At 40.8% G+C, this 23,032-nt stretch overlaps 1 protein-coding gene across 3 annotated transcripts; it reads right to left on the bottom strand.

Moving 5' to 3' along the window:
- Positions 1–160: 160 nt before the first annotated feature.
- LOC116449707 (uncharacterized protein F13E9.13, mitochondrial-like) lies at positions 161–22,727 on the bottom strand. 3 transcript variants are annotated; one of them, XM_032121462.1, is made up of 7 exons: positions 22,671–22,721; positions 22,410–22,485; positions 21,166–21,248; positions 14,172–14,352; positions 9,347–9,497; positions 7,405–7,532; positions 161–2,287 (listed from the first exon to the last, which is right to left on the bottom strand). In XM_032121462.1, the coding sequence occupies exons 2-7, from the start codon at positions 22,480–22,482 to the stop codon at positions 2,097–2,099; spliced, it is 807 nt and encodes a 268-aa protein (XP_031977353.1). In that variant the 5' UTR covers positions 22,483–22,485; positions 22,671–22,721; the 3' UTR covers positions 161–2,096. The 3 variants fall into 3 exon arrangements, with proteins under 3 accessions (XP_031977353.1, XP_031977354.1, XP_031977355.1); XM_032121463.1 differs by lacking the exons at positions 22,410–22,485; positions 22,671–22,721 and adding exons at positions 20,081–20,315; positions 22,218–22,400; XM_032121464.1 differs by lacking the exon at positions 21,166–21,248 and having other exon boundaries at positions 22,671–22,727.
- Between the last annotated feature and the right edge of the window lie 305 nt (positions 22,728–23,032).

The following is a 23,032-nucleotide window of genomic DNA, read 5'->3' on the forward strand; positions in this document are numbered from 1 at the left end:
ATAACTTCCAATGCTGGTAACAATTGTATTAGTGCACACCTGTTGGGACAACCTTCACTAAATCTTCTGTGCAATGCTGTATGGAAACAGACACAAAACCCTCCTAAAGGCACAAAGATCAAACGTATGTACTGATTCAAGCACACCGGTATTACTGGTATCTAAGTGAATTTACCTTTTTTTAATTTAATATGGTGTTTTTCACAATACAGAGGACATAAAATAACATTCACTACTCAGGCTAAGAATTGTAAGACTAAACCAGATCATTGCTTTACCTGGCAAAAATGCTGTCTGTGTGGAAGACACATTCTAAAAGCATCTTCACGATCCTTAAGTAATTCTGCACTGCCTCTACCAGCAGCCTGGAGTGAGAGCTGCAGATGCAAAGACTGATGAAGATGACCTCAATTCTTCCCTCCCCACCCCGAGTGTGGCTGGTACAAGATGGGTTAGGTTCCAGCCAGAATCCAGCTTACACCTGCAAGGCCACAGGGGCGCTCCTGCTGTCCTGGGTTGGGACACAGGTGCTGGTTCTGAGGGAAGCACAGCCACACACAGATTTAAAGTACCTGTGTAAATGTGGACTTTGACAAAGCAGTGCCTGGCACAACAACCAGGCACCTGAAAGGATTTCCATGCACTGAAGCTGTGCCAGTGTATTTAGGAGAAAAAGGGAGAAAAGCCATGGCTGTCACAGGGTCTAAAGAACCTCTTTTCCAGCAGGTCAACACACCAAAGACATTTCATTGCTTTTGACGAGACTCACATGGGAAGCAGACCAGTCCAGAAAAAAGAAACCTCAGAAGACAATCTCATACTGTGACATTCTGGAATCACCATTACATTAACAAAACTAAGTATCTTGAAAATCTCTTTGTCCTTGGAAGGGGGATGATCTTTTGCTCAGAAAAGAATGGGTGCTCTGCCAGCTGCCACAAACCCCACGTTTGTATGCTTGCTTTGATATCCACAATTTACCTTTCATCAGCAGAAGCCTGATGTGTACATGTCAAGGGAAGAGAGAGCTCCCAGAGGACATCCCAGTTGCAAGGAATGAAAACACATGCCCACATTTTGTGCAGCCATGACATAACAGGTATTCCTTGGGCTCTTTTGTGATTCCTTACGAGCTAAACAATCAAATTCAAGGAGAATCTCTTACAACACACACAGTGAGACTGTAATTTAATTTTTCCTCTACACTTCACAAGAAAAATAAAAATCTGTGTTTACCTGTGGCTTTGGTAGAAAGGTTTCTATTGTAATTATATCTTGTGTATTCCAAGAAAGTTTTCTACATCACTAATACTAGTCTGGAGAGGTACAAAGCTGCAGGTGCTTGCTGAAAAATATAATAATGCTTTATTAAAATTTCCAATTTTTGCAAAAGCATTTTGACTACATTCCAAATCTACTTAAAATGTAACTAAATATTTACATTTATTCTATAATAAGTATTGTAAGTAAATCAACACCCCAGTTACCTTAAATTTTTGTGTGGTTTTACAAAAATGTAGCAATTGTATAAATGCACAATTCTAATGAAAAATAATGATCTTGAACTTTAAAAGAGCCCTTCATTTGGAGAGATGAAAGTGTTGTACATTCATTCATTCATTATGTCTTACAGCCCCTGTGTGATGTAGGTGCTATTATCATCATTTTACAGATGGGGAAACTGAAAGGCTAATTAACTTGTCCAATTTACAACACTTTTAGCTGTAAACTTAGGGCATCCTATTGTACTTAAAGGTAAAGCAGAACTCAGCTCACCTGTAATGAACATTTTCTAAAAATTCTTAAACTCCATAAGCTCTTTACTTATAGGAGAGAATATCTCACACAAGATTTCAGAGCTGGCTTTGCACTGATGGTAGCTGTGAGTACCACAGAAATGTGCTGCCTAGAAGCAAACATCAGAGCACCAGGTTATTGCAAAGTGTCACCCTGCTTCCCAGCTAGGTATGGAGATGATGTGCATTTTTATTTGATGTTATTTGCCATTCAGCCACGCGTTTGTGCTTTAATTCCGTAGAACGTACCACACCGCATTTCTACAAACACACACACACAAACGGTGTTTGCTGACAAACTCATTCCCTCAGTTTACTTATGTGTTCCATGAATTTCTTTACTCGGTCAGGATCAACAGCATTTGCCCAATATCCTTCTTTCTTGAAATAGGAACCGATTATAAGAGCATCTGCGTCCAAGTAATTCTTCACATTCTCCAGAGTCACTCCGGACCCAACCAGCACAGGAATCTTCACAGCATGCTTAACCTCTGAAGAGAAGAAAGCCAAAATCAGGGTTAATTCCCATCTTTGAAACTCTCTCCATAAAGAGTCTAATTTGCCTGGTTTTTCAACAGAAGAAAGGTATTGAGAAATTTGTGATCATGGTGCTTATTACTTCTACTACAGAATGAAACAAGTTCTCTAGAAAAAAACACCTTTAGCTCTAAACAGCTATTAAGAAGGAAAAAAAAAAAAAATCTCACTTTTTGCATTCTGTTGTCTGGAATACTTTCTATACCTGCTTGTATGAAAGAGAGAAGGAATCATAGAGACACCATTGACAGCTCAGCTAGTTTTCCAGAAAGCAAAAGCCAGAAAGAGAAGCGGTCTTTATCAGTACTAGAAATGACAATGGAACAAAAAAGCCACTTATTTTTCCTTTATACGCTGTTACTTAATGATCTGACCTTTTACCTGGTTTCAAGAGGAGAAACAGACAAAAACAAGGCTCAAAATACCACAAACAGAGCAGGGGTGGACTTCAGCCCGTGGGTCAGGCGGAACACTGTGAAATGTATGCGTTCTGACAGACCCAACTGTGCAGAAACTATGGTACAGTTACCAGCATTCACATTTTTTAGAATAAACCCCAAAAGAGATAGTTATTTGAGAATAGGAAGGTTCCCCATAGATAAATGAAATGTTATTACAGTATATTCTGCAGAACTTGGGTCAGTACTAGCTTTGGGGGGAGGAAAAAAAAAAGCCAAGAATTATTAAAGCATCCTTCTCATCATTTTATGTCAAACTGACCATCCAAAGAGTGACTCATAGGACAGGATGCTTCATCCCTTAGAGGAATGCATTGAGCCATTACTTCTGACCTTTAAAAACATATAAATTAGCTTAATTAGTGATAAGCTGATGGTAAGGTGGTTATAGCTTGAGGTAACTAGGGAAAGCACACATGCAACAAATAAAAGCCTGTTTCAAAACTGTTTAAATGAAGTTTCATCAGAAGCCTAACTTATTAATTATGCTTCAGGGAAGACTAATTATTTATCACCTTCCTACTTCACTGAAGAAACGGGATCAATTAAAATGCTCTTGAATCTCTTTTTAGGTCACATGCTTTACCATTTTTCCATCTAGGAACAATAACTCCTTCTTAAAAAGATTTTAACACAAAAATAAAACCATTCAACACAGCCCTTCCTGAAAATGTCAAACAAATCAGATGGATCATGCATATATGATTAAAACTTTAGTTATTTCTATGCATATTTGATATTCTTAGTCATTCTGCTTACAGCAACAAAATAATTAATTTCTAGTTACTTATAGCCTTATTACTGATACCCTGTTCTAAAATACCAGAATTTTATGTATATAATATCTAGATGCTCTTAGGAATATCTTACCTGTTTTACATCAATACCAACACATGATTAAGGTGCATCTGACCACAGATTTGTGACAGTACTTGACTGAATCCCCAGAGGAATCAAGCTCCAAGTCAATATTTGTTCTTACAAGTGCGTAAAGCACATTAGCAGGGAGTTGTTTCACAATTATTTCACATCAGCAGGAAAAATGAAGAGCCAAATAATTAAACAGAGCATGTTCATATGGGTCTGAGACAACAGCTCATCCCTACTGGGCAAAGGGAAAAACCCAGTGAAACCTGAGACTGATCTGAAACTCCAAAACACCCCAAAGCCTTCCAAAGTGGGAAGGTATCAAGTGCTGCTGCGATCCACACATGACACAAGGAGTGCACACATCTCCTGGGCTGCAGATTTATTCAGAATGACAATGTGAAGAATGGCAAAGGGAGTGCTCAGTGTGCAGTGAGATGTGTTACCTAATTAAGTATGCTACAGATGCTACTTTTAAGTCCTTTCCAAGCACATCAAGGCCTAAAGTTGATTAGTAGAAGGTGATTTGTCTATTGGCTGTGCTAATACAAATTCTAACCTGTAAAAGAAAATAAAGCAACAGCAGTGAGATGTGCTTTTGTATGGCAATGTTCAGTCACTGTCAAAATGTCTCTGAACACAGACCTCTGCTTCAAATCTCTCAGTTTCCCAGGTGTTCTTTTTCTGACTTTTTTTTTTTTTTGACACAGTGAGAGAAAGGAAGCAATTTTGTGATGTTACAGTAACAAGACTCTGAAGCTGACAGAGATTTCTCTGTTCCAGTAGACTGTAACTAGAGGGCACTGTGCTCTTTCTTGTGGCAGCACAGCTGCACACAGGTCTTTAATAAAACCCAGTGAAATCGTGCTTGGTTGCAAAGCACAATGAAAGCATTTGAACTATGGTATGCACAAGTTTCATGAAATAAAGGCCAAGTGCTCCTAGCTTGAAAACAGTGGTGAAGAGCAGTGTAAAAATAAGCACCACTGTGCCAATAACTTGCTCGACTACTCTTCTTTAGCAGCTTTTTCATTGCAGTGATCACTGTACCGTACACAACACTATGTTTATGGTAATGCTCCACTCTAACACATTTTAGGTTTTAATTCAAGGGACTTTTTCTCTGTCATTAAATTTAGGGCTTAAACAGGAGATGTGAGTGATCAGTACTTTTTCTATCTCTGAGGGTACTGCAAAGGCAGGAGCCTCTATTTTGACCATCAAAAGATGAGAGAGTGAGTCAGTCTTGAAGCCCCTTTTATGAACAGTAATTAAGGAGGTGACAGTCACAGCCAGCTGTTGGATTTCATTATGTACCTGTTTTCCACTGGTTACTCAGCTGAGACACTTTGTTTTGTTCAAAGACATAACTGAGAGGTCATTATGCAAAGCTTTGGTCACTCAAAATACAAACTGAATGCAAAGCAGGTATTTCAGCAGTTATAGCCAAAGAAAAAACCTGATGGGTTCACACATCCCACCAAAGAACATTCCACAAGGCAGCAAACTGGAACTTCTATAACCTCTTAAATGAAAAGATGGTTTATTAATGAACTGCAATTCAAAACGCTCAGCTATAATTCTTGCTCCTTAACAACACGAAGCCTGATTTTTCAGACCTCATACTCCATCGACCTCTGGTGCCCTGGAGTGCCCAGGCAGCCCTGGAGCAGAGCCTGCCAGCCTAGAGAAGGCAGCAACACAAACTGCAAATGAAACCTGACTGAACACAGATCTCTGGCTTGACAGGGAAACACTTCCCACAGCCCATCACAAATCAATCAATTCTGCACAAAGACACAAAGGCAAAACCACTTCTGTATTACTGCACAACAAAGCTGAAAAAGAGACATGACAAAAATCTCATCTGTCTCTCGGCTCTGCTTTCAAAAGCTGCTTTGCAGTGTGATGAAAGGTGCCCAATTGTATCACCGTAATACAGCACTGCCAGGGCTGCATAAATTCCTGAAATGCAAAATCTCACTCACATCAACACCAACTTTGTAGACTGTAGATCTGATCCCTTTTAAGACTCTTCTGACATAGATATGCCTAATTTGTCATTTCCTTATACTATGGAATATTGATTTTTAAGTTGTTCTCTTAACTGTTTTAAGACATCTTTCTCATGAGAGGGCCTGCTAACATCCAAAATGCTGTGATCTAAGTACAATAAACCCATGATCTGCACACTCTTGCTTTCATAACACAAATGCAAATGCAGAATTAATGTGTACTTCGTTACAGCTGCCAACTCGGATTCATTTTGTTCTTTGGACCCAGAAAGAGACAGAGACTGACATGTTTGTTCACATGAAAGAAAAGCAGAAGCTCTGGTTCTGTCTGGTTGGGGTCCTGCGACAAAAAAAACCTCTGGGCCTACAGGTCAGGTTTTGCCCTTGATGCAGGAAATCAATGGAGGTTGCATGTGCATACATGAAAGCAGAATTTAACCTAGGATTTTGCCCAAAGACATATCAAATTCTTTAAAAATTATTTAATCTGCATTAATAACAGTAGAGATATTAAGTACAAACAGGGATGGATCTCCAGATTAACAAAATTTTGAAGTCTCTAAAGCAGGCTTAGCTTCCAGTATCACTTGTTCCACGTATCATTTCTAATTTACTGTACCATAAGAGGCTCAGTGTTCACACCAAGCCATCGTTTTCTTTTTAACATTGGTGACTGAGGCATAGCAACTTATAATCTGTTTTTTAGCAAAAAAGTTTAATACGTATGAAATAAGAACCACTTTGACAAGTTCAACATTCATTTTAAATGCTCTTAAGCATGTGTGATATACATTAAAACCCTGAAAACACTGAATGATTTCATGTTGTTTCAAAAGATGTTTGAGGTCCAGGTTATCTCTGGCAAGAAAAGTATGTTTTTCATGCTTATCTGCTAACTTAAGTGGAATACAATACAGTGCACTGGAACTTCAAAATATGCCAAGTTACAGCGTGTTAGGTAAAGTAAAACCTAAAAAAAATACACATTCTGTTTTATGTAGTGAGACATTCAAATTCAAGCCATTGATCTAAATTAAAATTAGTGATGAAAATTAAATGTCCCCATGATAGAACTTTAATTCTAACATGGGAGCAATACAGTTTCATGAACATAGCCCAAACTTATGCCAGTATAAAAATACCAAGAATCATAGCACTTTTGCAAAGGTCAGAACTCATAGGTCAAATGAGTTTCTCTTGGTAGAAAGTCCACACTATTTAAAAATTATTTTGATATTAATATCTTCCTGTCTAGCAATGAACTTGTATTCTTGCTGAAAATCTTCCAAGCAGTACTTTCCCTGGTATTAATGTTTGGAATGTTGCCTTGTCAAAATGCCCCTCTTCTTGCAGGAATTCCATTTTCATTGGGAAAGATAAAAACACTGAACTCTTCAATGGAAAGATTTATGGTTAGTCAGTTAGTTTAATATGGTTAGTTTTAGTATAGTTAGTTTTCTAGTGCTGTAAAGTAGTTTTTTCTTATATTAGGGCTTTTTAGAGATGAAACAGTATTTTCTTTAAGCCTCAGCATCATTCAGTGTTATGAAAGCTTGGAATAATTTTAATTTTTGTCCTGCCAAACTGTTGTATAGAAATGTATCACAGTCCATCTGAGTAACACCTCAAATATATTAGCTCTGATCAAATCAAACCCCATAGTGAGAGTTTCTCGTCTTTCATCCTTTTCCCCCCGCTCCCTGCTGCCCAGGCCGGTACCCCAGCCCTCACCTCGCAGCTGCTGCGGGTCCGCAGGGTGTCCGGTGGCCGTGCCGGTCAGCACCACGCCGTTGGCCAGGAAGAGCTGGGCAGCGGCCGCAGTCTGGGCCACGCTGACATCGGCCGTCAGGGCATGAGCACTGCAGGAACACAGCAGGAACACAGCCCGTCACACATGGCGGGACCACACCTCGCCTCCCCGCCCTCCTGCTGGCAGAACCCCCAGGGGCTGCTTTACCGTGCCCTGCTTACATTGGCAGGTAACATCACAACCCCAGCGAGAGTTAAAGCCAGAACTGATCGATTACTGCTCCGGGTCCTGTGTCTCCAGAGAGTGAGCGCTACGAGTGAACCACCAAGTGTCAATGGAGACAGCTGCTTACATGTCGAGCACCTGTATTTCAGAAGTGTTGAGCACACAGAGCTCTCTGACTTCAAGTGGGAGTTGTGGATGTGCCCTCATTCATAAATCAGATCGTTGCTTAGGACAGAATCAACAACCTCCACAAGTCCAACTAACAGGGAGTATAGTTAATACCTATGATGTAACCCCAGGAATCATCTTACACAGCAATTACAAACATCAATTACACCTGCATCCCAGCTGTTCAACAGCAGGCTTTGATGTATGGGTGACACACTCTGTCTGAAATCTATAGCAACAGCAGCTATTAATTTATGTGGTCCCAAGCTTGGAAAGAATTCCAGCCATTGCTGGTTGAACATCCAACACTGTTGTTTCTGTATTTAAACAGAAAACAACAGTATGGCCAACATGTTGCACTGCTGAGTGGTGATGGCACAAGAACAGTTTCTCCTCATTTAAAGAACAGGAGCATAGCAGCTCTCAGTGGCAGCTGCATTTTTCTACATTAAAAAGCTCAACCAACAAGTCCTCCAGCATTTCCTTCTGAGCTTATGCTTCTGCCTGAAATAAAAACCTCTTTTCCTTTCTTAAAAGGCAAACACTTTGAAAAATGGGAAGTATAATCCAAATATCAATTCATCGTCAAGACTAAGAAAAAGAATGACGTGATGCAATTTCTTTTACAGAAAATCTAATGCAATGTATTTTTACTTACATGTATATATTTATATATATACATTAAAAAATCATCAGAAAGAAACAGTTCTGAAAGGACCTGAAAAGGTTCATTTGACCACCACACTACATTGTTTCCTTCCTCTTTTGAAATTTATTACCTGCTTATTACATATTTAAGATTTTCCAAACTTGATTATACTCATGATTGCTCACATACTCCACACAAACATTTTAATTAGGTTATTTAGCATGTATAATACATAGGACTTGAGCAGTTTTTCTGGGGAAAAAAAAAAACCCAAAGAACAACATGTAAATAGCTGAAAGTACCATGTGACAGGTAAGACAAAGTATCAGCAGAAAAGAAACTGGATTTATCTGTCATAAGTTCCTTCTGTTTGATAATCACAGAACATAACCCTTACACAGACAGCACTGATTTAAGTAGCAGGAATCAGTACTATTGGCAGGAAGAAGAAAGAGAATAGCTTTTTAAAATGCCAAAATATTATCACTTGGATGCTTTTATATGGCAACTGCCTACATAGCTAAAAAATAACCCTGGATGCCTAACTTTCAGAAACAAAACTTCTTTAAACATAATAGACATATACACGTATACAAAGTCTCAATACCAGATGCAAGGATTTTATAGCTGGCATTTTTAAAACCTGAAGATTAAACAACTACAAACTTCACAGATACAGCAACCTGCAACTTACAGCTGCAAATTTATTTTTAAATGTATCCCCTTTTAGCACTGCAAGTCCATGCTTAAATAATAAACTTCTTCCTATATGATTAACTGTCCTGAAAGAAAATTGGCATTAAAAAAAAAGATCAGAAAATGGAGAAAAAGACAAGATCATGATTGCATTCATATTTACACAAAATTTTGCTTGTATTTACCTATGCTTCTTTTTAATATCAGCAAAAATCTGAATGTTCTCTGCTCCAATGTGTTTTCTGTATCGCAGCAGGTCACCTGCACAGGCATTTATAATCCCTTCATCAGCCACATGAGAAAACACAAACCCTTCAGCCCGGATAAAATCAAGACCTGAAAACAGTAAAAAGCAACATTTTAGCTAAAACTGAGAAATGGAGAAGAAAAACACTAAAATCAAGTGAAAATCCACCTTCCCATTTGATCCCAACACAAATTGTTTCATGTGCTCTAGGACTAGCCAACCTCACTTTTCCACATATTTAAGTTTTACATTCTTTATTTTTGCCCCTATTCCCTCTGACTTCTTTCCATCTCACTGCTTTCAGCTCCCATCTCTCCCACTGACCCCACCAGCCTTCCCCCAGCCCCTGTGTGGCTCAGAACAGGCAGCTGCACACCCTGCCCTGCCTCCTGCCATGATGTGCCAGAGGAACAGGTGGGTCAAAACACAGCTCCTTTATCCTAACAATGTGTTTTCTCTCTAAAAAGGGTCATTAATTCGCATCTCTTCCCTCTTTCCAGAAACTCTTTTGCTGTATTACTGCTTCTCTGACATCTATTTCCCAGTTAAATATGCCGCAAGTTTGCCATCAGGTCAAAAGCATCAAGGCTACGGACACAGGTACAGCACTGTCATCTTTCTTTAGGAAATTAGGCAAGAAAACACAGCCTGAAACATGTCATATGCAACCTGCATGACTCCTGTGTGTGTTTCCTACACAGCACCACATCAACAAATTGCTTCTAGAGCTGTGCCAAAGGCTTAGGAAGAGTCAAACATTTTTCATTCTACTCCAACCATCAATTCTGCCATGCCTTAGTAGCACGGGTTCCACCATGTTCATTAAGTTTTCACACTAGGAAGGTTTTGTGGGATGGATACTGAAAAGGAAGATTATGAATTATAATACTTCACATGGGCCATTCATTAACATTCAGGGACCCCCTCCACAGCCTTGAAATACCTGTTGTAAGACTGAAGCCTTGGACCACAGTGCAATAGGCCCACAGCTGTGGGGCACAAGATTGACATTTGACTTCCTTATTTCACTCCCCACTTCTTTCCTGTCTTTCATAGCCTTGAACCTGCCACTTAAAACCTGCCTCTTTTACACATCTGTGTAAAAGCTCTGCACAATCTTGTGCATTTTTGCTGTTCTTCCAGTTTGCTTTGGAGATATCTTCCAAGCCCTTCTGAAGCTCTGCTACTGCTCCAGCTTTGGAGTCAGATGCACATTTAATTAGAGCTGACATCATACAAAGGAAAGCAATGCATGTGGAAACAGTCATCAAGACTGCAATCCCACCCACCAGAGAACTGATTAGGCAACAGAGGCATCACCTTAGCACGTTCCAACTATAAACACAAATGATCTTGAAAATTTATTTACCAAATGACAAGGTGCCTGTTTTAAAATTTCAGTTTCATTCCAAAAGCCCTGAAGTAGCAGAAACAGAAGCTTATGCCTGAGAGAGAAGAGCCTGTATTGCTTAGCAACACAGACTCCAGCTAACAAGAAACATCACAGATGGATGCCAAATCAAATGCAAGCTGTCCTGTGCCTTGAGATTAGTGGGTGCAAAGCATGGAGTATTCTCAGGATCCAAAGACAAGAGTGTGCCATGAGTACCAATACAGGTGCTTGTAGACACTGGGTGATAAACACACTGCAAATAGCTAGACTGACATTTCTACATCAAGGAACAAAAGCTATAACTTCTATTTATATCACCCAAGCTTGCAGTACAATTCACAGTTAAATAGGAATAATTATTTCTCTAATCATAAGACTATGGATAAGCCTAGAGACATGTTACAATTTCACAGCAAGGTTTAACTTGGGACAGAGCCTATTCATTGAGTAATTTCATTTATTGAAGTCACTGCTTGCACATTGTTTGTTGATGTTTGGTTTGTGTTTCCTTAGTTCAGTAATATAAGGCTTCCTGCTAAACACTGGATTGTACTTAGCTTAACAAGGCTGCACTCCCTATCTGGGTTTTTGGAGGCCATGAAAACACAATTTTTAACCAAGTGTAATAGGTGCAGGCACCATATCATTACCCTTCTGTTTTATGAAGCCATAATCAGATTCTGCTAATGAATTCATTTTTATGCTCATAAAATTGTGAGAATGATACTACTGCTTGCTTTCACATTTGGGAAGTTGAAAAGTAATAGCTGTTGAATAGTTAATAGGCAGTCCCATTTCTGACTTATATGGGAACAACACATTTTGTAGTCTCACTGAAAAACAAGAGCAGGGAATTTCCAATGAAAAGTAATAAACAGAACTTTTAGAGGAGCATTGACTTTGTCTGCTGTTGACACTCGAGGCATAGTGTGTCTGTGCTACAAAGACACTTTACTTCTCAGGACACTGTCTTGCAGCAGCTCCTCCCATGCTCAGCACGGACTGCAGGCCCAGGAGCAGTGCTCCCAGCAGCATCCACAGCACTCCCTGCCTTGTTTCACAGCACCTGTGGGATGCTCCCAAGGCATGGGCACCCTGCTGCAGTTCTCAGCTGAGCTGCCTCCCCTCAACACTGCATAAATAGGGTGGCAGTTAAAAAGGACAGCAAAACCCACAGCATACAACTCTGCCTAATTCTGTCTTACCCTAAACAGTATCACGGATGACAGCAAGTGAATTCCCACTCTGCTGGGGGGGAGAGAAAGGAATGGGCTCACACAGCAAAGCTGTATTTACAAAAGACATGGAGAGATCTGGGATATCTCCTGATATGAAGCCTCATTTATCAGCTATCAACTGTATCATCATCACTGATGAAGACTAATTCAGAACTGGAATTTCAGTTACTTGATTCTTAAAGGAAAAAGGGCAGCTTCAAGTAGAGATGGCAGTTGGACAAGATGACTCTTTAAAGTCCCTTCCAACGGAATCATTTTTTTCTAAACTTATGAGATGAGAGAAGATAAACTTAAAAATCGAGCCCTGATTCATGATGAGTGACCCAGGCTCACCCAGGGACAGGACCCTACAGTCCTTGCTCAAGCTAGTTGAGCTCCTAGTCACAATGCAGACCTGTTGATTTCCCCCCACCCTTTACAAAATAAAATCATTACCTTCTCCTGGAGACCAGCTATAAATTTCCTGTGTGGTTCTCTTCAGAACAGTTATTCTTACCAAAGACAGGGATTTCCACAGGGAAAATGAAATGATTGTACAGTAGGCAGAAGATGCTACATATGGGTTTTAGCTAAAGCACTTTCATCAAGTTATTTTTGTAGTGAAAGCTTACAGGACTTGCTTTATTAATAGCCGCCTATTACAATTGTATTGACATTAAAGTCACTACTAAGTTGCTACAGAAAAACTATTCAAAGATTTGCTACCTACAAAGTAGTATCCACTTTATTATGGTTTTGCTTAAAGTGATTTTCTTTTTGCTTTCCTGTTCAGTGAACTTGAGAGAATCATTTTTAGAGAAGAGCAATGAAATGCATTAAACTCAGGCCCTTCCTGGTTGGTGTTCTCCAGTTACAGAGGAAATAGTGCAGAACAAGAGTAGAGCTGAGCAAAACCCAAGCCCTCCAGGAATTCTCCCCTTCATTAATAATTGCAAAGAAGAGAAATATGTTGTTCACAGTCTATATCCCTTATTTAGTGATGATTTTTGCTCCTGAAAGGATTGCTTTTAAAAATAGGGTATGTGCTATTTTCCCAAATACCTATGTACTTCAAGTGTCCCACATGCAGCAACCTCTAAAAACTAAAACTGGATTCTGTTACCATTTTTATTTGAGGTTTTCGTACAGGTTCCGATGCAGCAATAAAAATTAAGCTGTCTCAATTTGTCAAGTGGCTAGATACTTTGAAAATGGCAACATCTGATTTTAAAGCCCACAAAACAAATCTCAGTTGAAAACACATCTATTAACAAGAATTTAAAGCTTTTACAACATATTCAGCATAATTAAAATTGCCACTGCAGATCTGTTAGCCTACAGGATTTTACCTGAAGTATGGCTTCCAGTTAACACCAGCATCTCCTGCCTGATTCTATAGAATTTGTACATGCAAAAATGTGCAGCCTTGCCACTTACCATGATGACAGTCAATTTGGGCAAAAAAATGCATTAACCCTCAATTTATCAATTTAGGAAGTACAGGCTTTCCATATGAAGCCAGCTTTCATCTTTACATCGTGGAGGGTTACATATGGAAAACTAAAATTGCTTCAGCAAACAGTAGGAGCAGGAAGCTTAGCAAGTCTAGGATTCATGCAATAAAGATAGATTAATTTATATTTAATTCCCTCAAATGCAATTTAATTTTAAGTACTTTGGCTATCTGTACACTCAGTTTTTGTCATTATATAAAAAGCTTCATTCTACTCATTCATTAAAAAAGACAATGAAAACTTAGTTTTAATGGATAACAGCAGCAGCAACAACATATAATTAGATGCTGAAACAGGATGCTTAACCACTAGGGTTATGTTGATCCTCACATATAATATAACTGAAGTAAATAAGAGTTACACCAAAGGTGGCTTTTAGACATGAGCAGATTTAAACTAATCATTATATTTAGACAGGTTTCACCTAGAAAGCTCTGGCAGCAGCCTTGGGACTTTTAGCAGCCTCCAACTGAAGCAGTGCACAAGTACCATCTATTCTAATTAAGCAGGCATCTTTCTCAAAACCTAACTGCTGCTTTTTCAGGGTACAGTCAGCTTTTCATGCTATGTCAGCACAAGGAACAGTCTGCAGAAAGGCCACAGCAACAGCAGGAATAAGTGAGGAGCCCTTCCCATTACCTGCAGCCAGAGCAATGGCTATTGCCTGCTGGTTGGCAGCACACAGCACCTGGACACCCAGCGGGACACGGGGACAGCTCTGTCTGATGGCAGCACCGAGCACTGCCATGGCTGCGGTCACCTCCGGGCCTGGGCACACCATGTACGGCACGTCGTGCATGTTCTCCACTATCAACCCATCCTGGGGAAAGAAGGATAAAAAAACATCATTGCACTGGGCAAGAGGGAGCTTAAAAACATGGCTAGTTTAACATTATGCTATTATGCATTAAGACACACAAGTGTAAAGGTTTTCCTTCAAAGGAAGGATTATCTACAGCAAATTGTGTTGATGCATTTGATGCACACAAGCACTTATAAAAGTGCTTTCATCAACAGCATGGTATTTGCAGGGAAATCGTGAAGAGAAATAAATGTGATTTTAATTATACATTCATCAATTTGGGTTCCTTTGATCCATCCTAAAATGTGAACTATAGGCAAATGAGTTAAGTCTTATACCTCATTAAAAATAGCGTAAAGTCAAACTTCAGTTATCCAAGGGGAATACAGGATATTGAGTATGTTCGGATAACAGAGGGCTCTGAGATAATCAGGGCAATTTTCAATTCAATTAATGTCAGAAAATAAGTGTTATTTTGGATAAATAAAGGAATTTTTTGTTTGACTATTATTGTGCCAAATGCCATAATATTAACTATTGATATTTTTCCCATTCCATATGCAGAATCACTGGAAGGAAGATATTGCCATTTATTATCTATTACACCTCTCCATCCACATGGACATGGATGGAGATTATCATCACAATGGAGTGATGATAAAATACTCTGCTGATACAATTTGTACATTACCTGATACCATGTACTTTTCCAATAATTGTAGAGGAGATACCAAAAAGTTTTCAAAAACTGCAGATCATATATAATTTTGTCATGGATTAATAACAAGAGTAAAAGTAGAGCCTTGAAACATATTCCATGCCTGATATTTTGCATTTGCAGCGAGAAGATGAAAAGAAACCAGATATTTCTCACCAGCTTAATTCTAAAAATGCAAAAAGTTTAATAGACAAACTAATTGTATATATAGCAAATAAATTCTTCTCTCTCTGTGTTTTATCACACATCTTAATCCTTTAAAATGAGAGCTTTACCTTTCACAGATACTGTAACTGAACAAGAATAGCAGGAACATTTTTTGGGAAAAAGTACAACTAGAAATTCAACAAAGCAGATTGGTTATCAATAACATAGAGAATCAGGAAGGGGATTTCCTTTTTAAAAATCTTTTATATGTAACACTTCTCTAATCTTTGCTGTAGTGTGGAAGCCCTTCTGGCAGCAAAAGATAAGACAGGATACAAAACGCAGTCAGCATTTAATGGCTGAATTACAGGCTAAGGCACAGGCATCATAAATGAGCACCCAACACAGAGGGTGGGGTAAAGTGAGAAGGAAATAATCCAGTGGAGCAACGTGGTCAGTCCAAGCACACAACCTGCAAACATTCAGTGCACCAGGGCACAGCTGCCTTTCTCAAATTACTTACAGCTGAGTACTTAAATACACAAAACACATGCTACCTAAAAAGCAAAGGGACACAACCTGTTAATGGAAAAGGTGACCTGATATGATGACACTCCACATCGGACCTCTGCACTGTGTGGTGCCATTCAACAACATACTTAATTGCATAATTCCAGTCCAGGAAAACCTGAATTAGGCAAAGGAAAACCAGGTATGACAACCAACCTAAACATCTGCGCTTGACTTAGTTTCTGTGTCCAATTCAAGATTAACACTCACACTTCTGTACCTGTGATGGGAGGTAGTCATACGACAAAGATGGCAACCTGTCCTAAGAAAACCCACAGCATTTTCGGAAATGGGCAGGGGAAAAAAAACCAATCACTAATTTTTAGTCATTTTTTCCAGCATGAGGTCAGGACTGGTCCAACAAACCTGAACTGACCAAATGGTCTTGTATCTGAGGCACAGCTACTGAATCCTCTGTGGTACCAACAGAAAGAGAAACTCTGTAGCCTCTTGCTCTCTACACACATAAACATATTAGGTCAGTCTAAGCACGAATGCAAAGTTGGTCAGTAGCTGCATGTGGCAAAAGGACTAATATAGAACTATACTTTAACAAAGCAAATTAAAAAAAAAATGCAATGAACCATCAAAACCAGGTAATTCCTTGAGGCCAAAAAGCCTGGAAGCCCTTGGCTCAGAAATACACTACTTGGCAGACCTCACCAAAATCTTGGTATCAGGGAAGCTCCAAACTTATCATAAAAGCCAGGAACCAGGATCTGAATTCCCATGCTTCCAGGCAGTCAAAAATCAACCTCAACAGGAAGAAAGGCAACTGGGAATGGGGCTTCAGATGCTCAGCTCCTAAAGAGCCATGCTAGTAGCCAAAAAAAAAGCAACAGAATGGGCTAGCAGAATTCCACAGTGAAACTGAGCTTTTCTCAACTTGCTACTACTTTGACAGTTCAGGATTTGCATAAAGCAAATCATTCCATTAGATACATTAATGAATTAATTCATTTAATAAATTATAAAAACCCCTAGCCATAATACTACGCATAAAAAGTGTCTGATTGAATTCCAGTTCAAAATGCAGGCATATGGGAGGATTGCAGCAGTTCTCTCTCCTACTTTAAATTTACTATATTCACTTTCCAGCATACTGCTTCTTCTTATGGCCTCAAGGTCCACGGTTACAGTGAATATTTTTAGTAGAACTTTAATAATGTGTTGTTCTTTTGGTACCATCCGACTGTTCTTTTGCATATTATGCTTTGTTTAATTAGAAAAAGAACAACATATGTTCTGCAATACAGAAAGCTGAATTACAGATGCATTAAGGCAAAGCTTTCTTTCATATTTTATATGAAAATATAACACCACAGATTTGTATGTTTACTGAATTGATATGTATATGAAACAAACTTCAGTACTAGCAGACAGCTAATTAAAATAGGGGAAAGAAAACAGTTATGCTAAATTAAAGTTCTTGGAGCCTAAGCTTATAGTTTAGAAGTCTATGGAAGCAGCTTCTGCATTATATCCTCCAAAGCAGAATTTATGTAGACAGTATGAGATAAAACTCTTGCAAGTACCTTCTGTGTTCCTTTTCCATTGAATATTAAGATAATTTAAGTGTTGCTTATATGTAAGTCTTATTATATGTAATTTTCAAACAATATATTTCCTTCTTACTTTGAATGACTTCTGAAGAGCTACACATGTGAAGTGCCCTTTGTATCACAGTTAGCTACTGAAAAATAGGTCATTTAAATAGCTCTCTAACTATACAGAAAAATTATTTCCTTAGATGTATTCCACTTACAGAAATAACCTCTTAAAACACTTCAGCCGCACACACATCACAGCAGAGAAGCCTCAAAAATAGCAATAACACTATAAACCACAACTGATGTAACAGTTGCACAAGTTTTAACGCAGCATATACCTAACATAACTTTTTCCCAGGGCAATTTTAACCCCAGTGTTTCTCCCCAGAGAAAAGCTTTATCTCTAAACATGCACCCCAATACGAACCTCTGCAAGCTTATCAACTCTACTCCTTCCTCCAAAAAAGAAGAAAGACTTGCCCCATCCCTATTATTATATAGGGTGCTCAGGTGTGCACCAAGCCAATTACAGCATTTACCCCCACCCCACTCATGTGCCCTTTATAAAGGAAATCAGGTGCCTTTGCAGAGCATTTAATTGCTGCTTGTAAGCACAGCTCTTAGCAATTTCTTTAAAAACTCACCTCCAGAGCAGGAGATCACTACCTTAATAGAAGTAAGCTGCTATCTCATGTTCTCCTGCTCATGCTATAGGAGGTAGCTGTGGGCAGGTCTGTCTGCTATTTTATTTTCCTGTCACACAGCTGAGATTTGAAATGTTAACTTCTATAATCCAAGTGAAAGCTACCTACCTGTTTCTATGCAGAAATAACTACTTTATTCTGTCTCCACTGTTATTAAATTCTAAGTGCCGTGAATTCCAGTTATCACTGTAGTTATAAGAGCAATAGGCTTAACACTCATTTATTCTTTAAAAACATCGATGTCAAACATACACTAGCAACTGTTTTTAATGTCAGCTACTCCAGCAGCTACAGTTAGGAACAGTAACTAACAGTCAAGTAGGAACTCGTGCTCTAGTTTCTAGCTACAAAACAAATGGCATCCAGGCTGAATGGAATGAATAAAAGTTAACCTGAATATATATATTTTGCCTCTTTCTTAAAGAAAAGCAGGTACAAATTGGAGGGATTATAATGCCTCATACCCTGCTGTTTATAAAATCTTGTCTAGGGAATTTCATTGTTTAGCAACACACAAGCACAAATCATATACATTTTGAGCACAGATGGCTTCCTAACTAAGCACTCACTTGTTTTCATTACTGTGCTCTAATATCACAAATCTTTCCTATTTATTATGTGAAGCTGAGAATGTGCCAGACAAGTCACCTTACTCTGAATATACCAGGATTTACTTCCAAGTGCAACACAGATGGAGTGAGCAAGACCATATACTGTATTTTTAAATGTTAACACCAATTCAAGCAATTTGAAACAATATATAAACATCTAAATAGCAGCAAATGGTTATGCATCTTCTCAAGGGCTACTGGAGGCAGCATTTGGGAACACTGTCAGCACAAACATCCATGGGAAAAAACCCCTTTTTCTAGCTCTTCTTCCACAAGAAAAATGGGCAGCTTAACAGTTCCTTTGGAATACTGAGCAAGAAACCCAAATATATTCCCATTCCAGAAGCTGGATAGTTTGGCAGAGTGGTGATCTCTGTGTAAAAGCTGGGAAGCTCCTGAAGCATCTATCATGAAAACTTGCATTTCTCTTAAAATACCACAAAAAACTAAAGAATTGAATTGCAGAAAGTGTTAGGCAACCCTATTGTTATTTATGGAGGCTCTCCTGATTATCTCTGAGACTTATGGCCTTAATAAAGGATTTGTTTGCTATATTGCCCTAACACTGTTCTGTACAGTCCTTTAGAATGAGGACTGGAGTGGAAGCATATTGATGTTCTTGTGACTTCTACAGGAAAATTGACTAATTATAAACATAAGCCCTGAATTTGTCCAGATGTGTAGAGATATTACTGCATTCACCTCATCTGTCTACCTGACAGGTAGGTTTAAAGATATATTCAAGTTCAGAGACTGCAATGCAATTGCAGAAAAGGTAAACCAGTTAGACTTGGAACTGCAGGATTTAGTACAACTGCTGAAAAGACGAAGTATAAAAGCCAAATTAAAACTTTGTGTTTTAAGTAAGTACTGATTTTAAGGCTTGTCTCAAAGCTGCTCTAGTCTCGTGCATGCCAGCAGCGAAAGCAACTGCTTCTGTACCTTCCCTCACCTTTGGGAATATTTGGTGTCTTCCCCCTGCTGCTGAAGGTTTCAGTGTGTAATCATTAGGTAAGGAAAGGGGCAAACAAGCACTGGAATGTGGAGCAATGACTTTATGAGTTATAGATTACTTGTGCAAGCACTTCCTCTGGCACAGGAAGACAGAGAATAGTATTTGCCACTCTTCTCATGTTGATGGAATCACATTATACCTCATGGTGATTCTGTAATAACAAAATATAAAGGCACAGTACAAAATGCAGAGCTATTGCACACCTGCTTTCAACAGGCATGAAAAGGAAAAAAAACTTCCTCATTCTGTTCAACTTGCACTTAGAGACTATTCTAACTGGGAGGACAACTCACACGTGTTCATCTGGTTCACAGGCAGTGAAGCCCACCAGGCTAACATCATTTTACCCCAGTACTGTTTATCCTTTCAGTGATTCTATTCTCAGCATTCGTTCCTAATTTAGCCTTACCAGTACTCTGCCCATAACCTACCTTGTATGACTTGTCTTGCATTTTGACTTTGGTCTTCTATTCTTTAAATGAAGCTCTTGTATTCAATTTTGTTCTGTCTGTAAAGTATCATTCTAATTTATAGATTTAAAATGTTGCAACTGGCTTGTTAATAAAGTTTTTTCTGAAAACAGCAGCTTAGAGCAGTGACTGCTTGTTCACTGAAGACATTTTCAAATCTTGGACATTAGTACACCACCAAAAAATGTTCTTAATGCTGTGGGCAGGTCAAAGAAAAAGCACATCAACACTCCAAGACAAGGTGTAATGAAATGTTTAAAACATATCTGACCTTTCAAAAGGACATACACCCTGTTAAAATCTACTGACCTATGAAGATTACTACACCACTTCAGGTCCAACAGCAATTCTGTCAGCAGTCTCTTCTTGCCCCTGGCTGAGACTGGCCTTTTGGGCCTGCTCTTCTGGACGTGCAAAGCAGGCATGTTTGCTGCCAGGAACCTGGAGAGAGGCTTAGCGAGGGCAGAAAAGGGCCTAAGCCTTTTTTTTTTTTTTTTTAGATCCTGAATTACCTGTGCTGTTTTGTTACAAACACAGCTGTGGGGTGATCCTGCACCCTCCAGGTTCCTGACGTATGCATGCAGTGTATCAGCTGTGCACATGGCACTCCTCCATGACCTCAGGAAACCAGAGTCTTGTACAGAGCTAAAAATACAGTTGCTTGTCAGACTGGATTGATGAAGCATTCTACAGCCAGAGACCTTGAATGCCAGCAACAGCCCATGTTTCAGGCCACGGTTTGTTTTTTTTTTTTTTTAACTCCTTAAATTGACTTGATTAATCCAACTCAAACAACTTGAATTGTACGATTTTAATCTAAGTTTTTTCAATTGTTTTGGGTGCAGGTGATACTTATCTTAGAGGGTTTTTTTGTAATCTAGAAGGCCTAGCTCCTATGTTGAAATAAAAGACACGGATTTAAGCATCTCCCTAAACGGTGCAGTTTAAGACGCTTTTGAAGAATTAAAGACTCAGTTTAAAATTCTGGCTATGCAGAAGTGGCTTTGTGTAGTGGCCATCATGGGAAGAAGGAAACCAAAACTTACAACTCCAGCATCCTTGTAAGTTTCTGCCTCTTGACAAGCTTGATCAATGATCTGGGACAATGGAAGAGAACTTCTTGGTGTCCCTGCAAGAATAATGCTGCTTACCCCAGGGCATGCACAAACCAAACCCATGGACAGTAACAGCTTTGGGCAGGACATCCATGGGGACTGGCATACTGAAACAGGGACATATAGGGCAAACTTGCTCAAAGGCTGTTCTATCTCCTTGTGACATGCCTTAGTGACATCTCTTTCCTTAGCTTGGCAGGCTAAGGAACTTGGCAGAGCTGCTGTAACCATTCAGCTCCTAAATCTAATTCACAAACTTGAGGAATGGCTGCTATAATCCCCTGTTGCACTAGGTCTGCTCTTAGCTTGCTATTCATGTACTTATAATTTATCCTGCATTAGTGATGCTCCAGACAATACAACATATGGGCAAGACCAACCCCTAGGTCAGCACAGAATACCTATGCTAAACAACAGGGAGTTTTAAACCAGTTAAAGCTATTCTTCATCTGCAAGGTTGATTGTAACTGATCTTCATGCCAGAAAGACACACATATGGATTTTGCTGGAGTTCAGTGAATTTCCTTTAAGAACAAAGTCTTTTCTGATGCTTCAGCTCATAAGGTCAGGCAGTGGGAGTCTGAAATGGGGACTGTGCTGAGCCCTGTCAGCTTTGTTAGCTGGCCTGATTTCACAGCACAGGGAGAGCTGGCCATATTGCCTGGGGGCTGCTTCTGGGAAAACGTGGGGCACCCTGAGCATCAGCCTGTCAGGGGTAAGGTGGGCTGCCGTAATCAGCTCTGCTCACCTTGAGCCCCTGGAAAGGCAGACAAGGAGGCCAGGCTGGAACAGATCCTGCCTGTTGTCCGAGCTTCCCAGCGCCTCTAGGGGCACGAGGGAGCTCTCTCCAACCTCCATCCTCTCAGAACGCTCACATGTGCAATTCCCTAACCCTTGTTTCTTGAAATGCCGAGCTAACCAACCCCAAACCCTTGTTTTCTCAGCCCAGGTCCCTATGTGGATCTGCTTCCCGCCTTTTTTACCTCTAAAACGGGGAGCGCCCAAACTTATGGCGCTTCATGAGGGGCCCGTCGTTGCGGTGGAGGGACAGGTTTCCAGGGGGGCCGCAGCCGGGCCAAGGGGTGATGTCGGCGACCCAGACCTGGTCCGGGTCCTGGTTCTGGTCCAGCTCCGGCTGCGGGTCCCGCCGGCCGTGCCGCCTGCCCGCCGCTTACCTGGCAGCGCTCCCACATGAACCATCCCGACGACCGCCGCTTTCAGCCGCCCGAACAGCCCGGGCCGCTGCATGGCCTGCGGGGAGGGAAGGAAGGCGTGAGCTGAGCAGGGCCGGGCAGGCCATGGCGGCGGCCCCGCCTCCTGCCGTGGACCGGGACTGGAACCGCGCCGGGGACCAGAGCTGGGACCGAGTCCAGGACAGGAGACCCAGACCCTCAGCTCGGCGCGGTTCGGTTCGGGCTCGGCTCGGCTGGGCTCACCCCGGCGCAGTCCCACGTGCGACAGCCGCTCCCGCCGCTCCCGCCGCTCCCGCCGCTCCCGCGGAATCCCGCAGGCCCCGCCCCGCAGGCCCCTCTCCCGCGGAATCCCGCAGGCCCCGCCCCGCAGGCCCCGCCCCGCAGGCCCCGCCCCGCAGGCCCCGCCCCGCGGAATCCCGCAGGCCCCGCCCCCGGCCCCGCCCCTACCGCGCGCGGGACTCCGCGCCGCTCCCGCGCCCCGCCCCGGCCCGCGCGCGGGGCCACGTGCGCGGTGGGGAGGCGGCCCCGCGCCGCCGCCGCGCGTTTAAATGTCCCGCCGGGCGCGGCCCGCGCCGCGCGCAGGGACGGGAGCGGCCGTGCCGCGC

The sequence above is a fragment of the Corvus moneduloides genome, chromosome 12 (genome assembly GCF_009650955.1).
Source record: "Corvus moneduloides isolate bCorMon1 chromosome 12, bCorMon1.pri, whole genome shotgun sequence".
Taxonomy (NCBI): Eukaryota; Metazoa; Chordata; class Aves; order Passeriformes; family Corvidae; genus Corvus; species Corvus moneduloides.

Excerpts from the sequence above, each read along its gene's own strand:
- LOC116449707 (XM_032121462.1), bottom strand. The coding sequence starts at position 22,482 with ATGCAGCGGCCCGGGCTGTTCGGGCGGCTGAAAGCGGCGGTCGTCGGG. Across the intron at positions 9,498-14,171 it reads AGCCATTGCTCTGGCTGCAG|GTCTTGATTTTATCCGGGCT; the intron begins GTAATGGGAAGG and ends TACTGTTTTCAG. Across the intron at positions 2,288-7,404 it reads GGACCCGCAGCAGCTGCGAG|AGGTTAAGCATGCTGTGAAG; the intron begins GTGAGGGCTGGG and ends TCTTCTCTTCAG.